This window comes from Diadema setosum, chromosome 7, assembly GCF_964275005.1.
Source record: "Diadema setosum chromosome 7, eeDiaSeto1, whole genome shotgun sequence".
In the NCBI taxonomy this organism is placed as follows: Eukaryota; Metazoa; Echinodermata; class Echinoidea; order Diadematoida; family Diadematidae; genus Diadema; species Diadema setosum.
The window spans coordinates 19147732-19150752 of NC_092691.1; the positions used below are offsets into that span (position 1 = coordinate 19147732).

The 3021-nt window shown below is 41.7% G+C and overlaps 1 protein-coding gene across 1 annotated transcript; it reads left to right on the forward strand.

Annotated features, from left to right (window-relative positions):
• Positions 1-533: 533 nt before the first annotated feature.
• On the forward strand, positions 534-2019 carry LOC140230415 (glutaredoxin-like protein C5orf63 homolog). The gene is made up of 3 exons (XM_072310566.1): positions 534-697; positions 1430-1486; positions 1847-2019. Exons 1-3 carry the CDS (start codon positions 593-595, stop codon positions 2009-2011), a joined length of 327 nt encoding a protein of 108 aa, XP_072166667.1. The 5' UTR covers positions 534-592; the 3' UTR covers positions 2012-2019.
• Positions 2020-3021: the final 1002 nt, after the last annotated feature.

A 3021-nucleotide genomic window follows, 5' to 3' on the forward strand; every position in this document is an offset into this window, starting at 1 on the left:
AACAAAACAAAACAAAAGCAAAAACAAAATCTTCACATTTTCTTTCACTCATCAACAAAATTAACTGACAAACAAATAAGGAAACAAACAAACAAAAAATCAAAGGTACCGCAGTCCACGAAACGCATAGAGATTTCCTTTCTGTGAGAAATTAGCTAGAAATTTTAGAATTATGCTAAAAACAGACAAATAAGGCCCTATGCCTAGCATAATGCTAGATGCTGAAGCGTCAAGAATTGTGCCAAAAATATGCCAACTCTGATTTTTCTATACTTTCCACTTCTTACTGGGGAAAAGATAGTTCTGTGGGAAAAGCTTCGGCACTGCTCTGCGTGCTTATCTGGCGCCCTCATACTTGAATCACCTAAGCTCTTTGCAAAGAGTACGAGTGTAGAGATCGAGAGCGCACTGCGTACGCGTGCGCTTCTATCATAGCTATTCAAAGGTTGTCAGGTTGTGGTGTCGGTGTACGCTCTTTGATCCCCATAGCTAGCTAGCTCTAGGGCCCTATACTCTTCACAGATACTCTTTAGTTCTATGCTACATTCAGGACATTCAGGGACGTGCCAAGATATAAAAAGACAGCAAAATTATGTATTTCCTTTTCAGACACTTATTGAAACCTGGGCTGTACTTTCGATTAACTTACACAAGGAAGTGTTCATCGCAACTCCCAGTGCTTACACTGTATACTAAGGTAAAGTCATTTAGTTCTGTAAGACGCAAGTGAGCGGCCAAACAGTTTGTGCGTAGTCCCATAAATGTAATAATTTGTTGTACGGTTTGGTGTTTTATTATCTAACGATACACATCAATATAGGAGAGAATGAGCAAGAATATACGAAAGAGACAATGATCATGCATGTTTTTCGTGTTTTCAGCTGTGTGACCTAGTGAACACCAGCGAAAATGGAGATAACAACAAATCCATCACCCCTCCAGGGCCTCGGCTAATTGATGGCATGCCTCGCCCCGGGGCCGGGGTGAACCGTGAAGGGTTGGCATGATCAAAAACACTATGAATAGTGAAATGCACTTTAAATTATTAAATTATTGGGAATTATAATGTCGACCATCATCCTCATGAGCAGTCAATATTTGTACAGTGTATACTACTAGTCCATTCCTGAGATAAGTTACTGGTCTGACAGTGATTTTTACTGGTCAGGGACCATCGGACCAGTGCCTGTGCCAGCTAGTGTGCAGCACAAATGAGATAAGTAAATAAATTAGAAAATAAAGACACAAAATATCAAAGAAGGAAGAGATAGAAGAGATGAATGATGCTGGGGATGTGTCTTACAGGGGTTTAATTCTATTTCATTAGGTGGGATCGCCCACAAATAGGTCTAGTTTAATAGTTTTTACAGTACCTCCCTTGCTGTCAGTGTTCTCTTTGGTAAAATTTTCTTCATATTTCCCTTTGCAGGATCCATGTTCCCTATGCGATGATGCCAAGGGAGTGCTGCAAAAATTTTCCGACAAGGTGAGATTGTAAATGTCACCTTGCAGATGTGAAAGAAAAACAGCAAAAGTCTGTGCTCTGATGATGAGTCCTAGGCATCGTCCATTAGTTATGTTTTGTTGTGACAGAGTAAATTTGAAGGTCCCTTTGTTTTTGTTCATAAAGCATTTTACAAAGTGAAAGCATCTATATGTGAATTGTACCTTCTTGCAGACCTCATTATTCAGGCTTGACAACAATTCTCTAATCCCTCCTTTAAATGCATTGCCTATTCACGTTTCGTGTGATCAAGTACCATTTCAACTTCTCTAAAGAAGGTACAATGAGGGTTGGCTGTAACAATATATTTTTCTTTTTTTTCTTCTCAAACATACCCTGCAGCTTATCTTGGAGGAGGTGGACATTACAGCTTCAGGTAATGAAGAGTGGAAACGCCTGTACCAGTACGACATCCCTGTCTTTCACTACAATGGAAAGTATCTGATGAGGCACCGGGTTGATGAAGAGCTGCTAATGAAGAGACTTGCCGAGAAATCCATCATTTAGCACAGCAGCATTCAGTCTAGCTCTTTACAGTATATCTGCTCAGACCTGTTTCTCTAAGAGTGATCTCGGGGGCTTCAGCATATGATTACACAAATTTGCCATTCCATTTTCAACTTTGAAAGAAGAAAAAATGGATAATGTTGTATTGAATACTGCACTGCAGATGTGCAGAAATTTTCCTGAACTTATTTAAAAAAGTTCATGTGATGGTTTTACCTAAGTGCAGGAATTCTAATTTGCCCAAGAATATGACGGTCCTTAAAGGTGTGATCATCGTGGGTGCAATAGCCTCCGCTCATCAGCTTTGTCTTCAGTCGAGGTTGTACCACAGACTCTGTAACTTTCAGGCCACCTGCACTATTCCTACCCAGCAACTTGGACACCCGTCGTCAAAGAACATTGCTGCATGCATGAGTATATGCCTAGTCCCTCTGGAGTTTCACACAGGTGTGTTGAAGCACTTCTCCCACACAGTTTTCCATGTACTGCAATGTTCTAAGGATGAATGCATAGAGTCTTATGGCGACAGAGAGCGAGGAGGGAATAAAGCATTTGCTGATGATAATGGTTCCTCTTCAAATTTTCAACCATTTGCACCTGTGGCATGGCCTAGTGCTACAAGTGGCAGTAAGATCAGTGGTAGTTCTACAGATATAGCTGTATGTGTTCAGTCACAAGGGTCAGATGCTACCTGCAGTGCTACTGATGCTGATACTATGGAGTCATATTCTGTGTATCCCTTACACCTGATTTCGGTTTGCCAGGGTAAGTCCTCTGGGCAAACGGGGAGATCACAAGTGATCAATGTCTATACAGATGCGTCAGGACGCTATGGCCTGGGGTGCATCTGGGACAAGAAATGGATTGTGAGTCAGTGGGAACAAGGGTGGCTCTCCCACTGTAAGTTCAACATGGAGCTGCTCGAGATGAAGGCCGTACTTGTCGCTATTATGACATGGGGTCATCTTTGGAGGGGGTCACATGTTCGCTTTCACTGTGACAACGCCATG

Bases quoted from the DNA above. Each gene is read 5' to 3' on its own strand.
- LOC140230415 (XM_072310566.1), top strand. From the start codon at position 593: ATGTATTTCCTTTTCAGACACTTATTGAAACCTGGGCTGTACTTTCGA. The intron at 698-1,429 runs GTAAAGTCATTT...TTCCCTTTGCAG, and splicing joins TGCTTACACTGTATACTAAG to GATCCATGTTCCCTATGCGA. The intron at 1,487-1,846 runs GTGAGATTGTAA...CATACCCTGCAG, and splicing joins TGCAAAAATTTTCCGACAAG to CTTATCTTGGAGGAGGTGGA.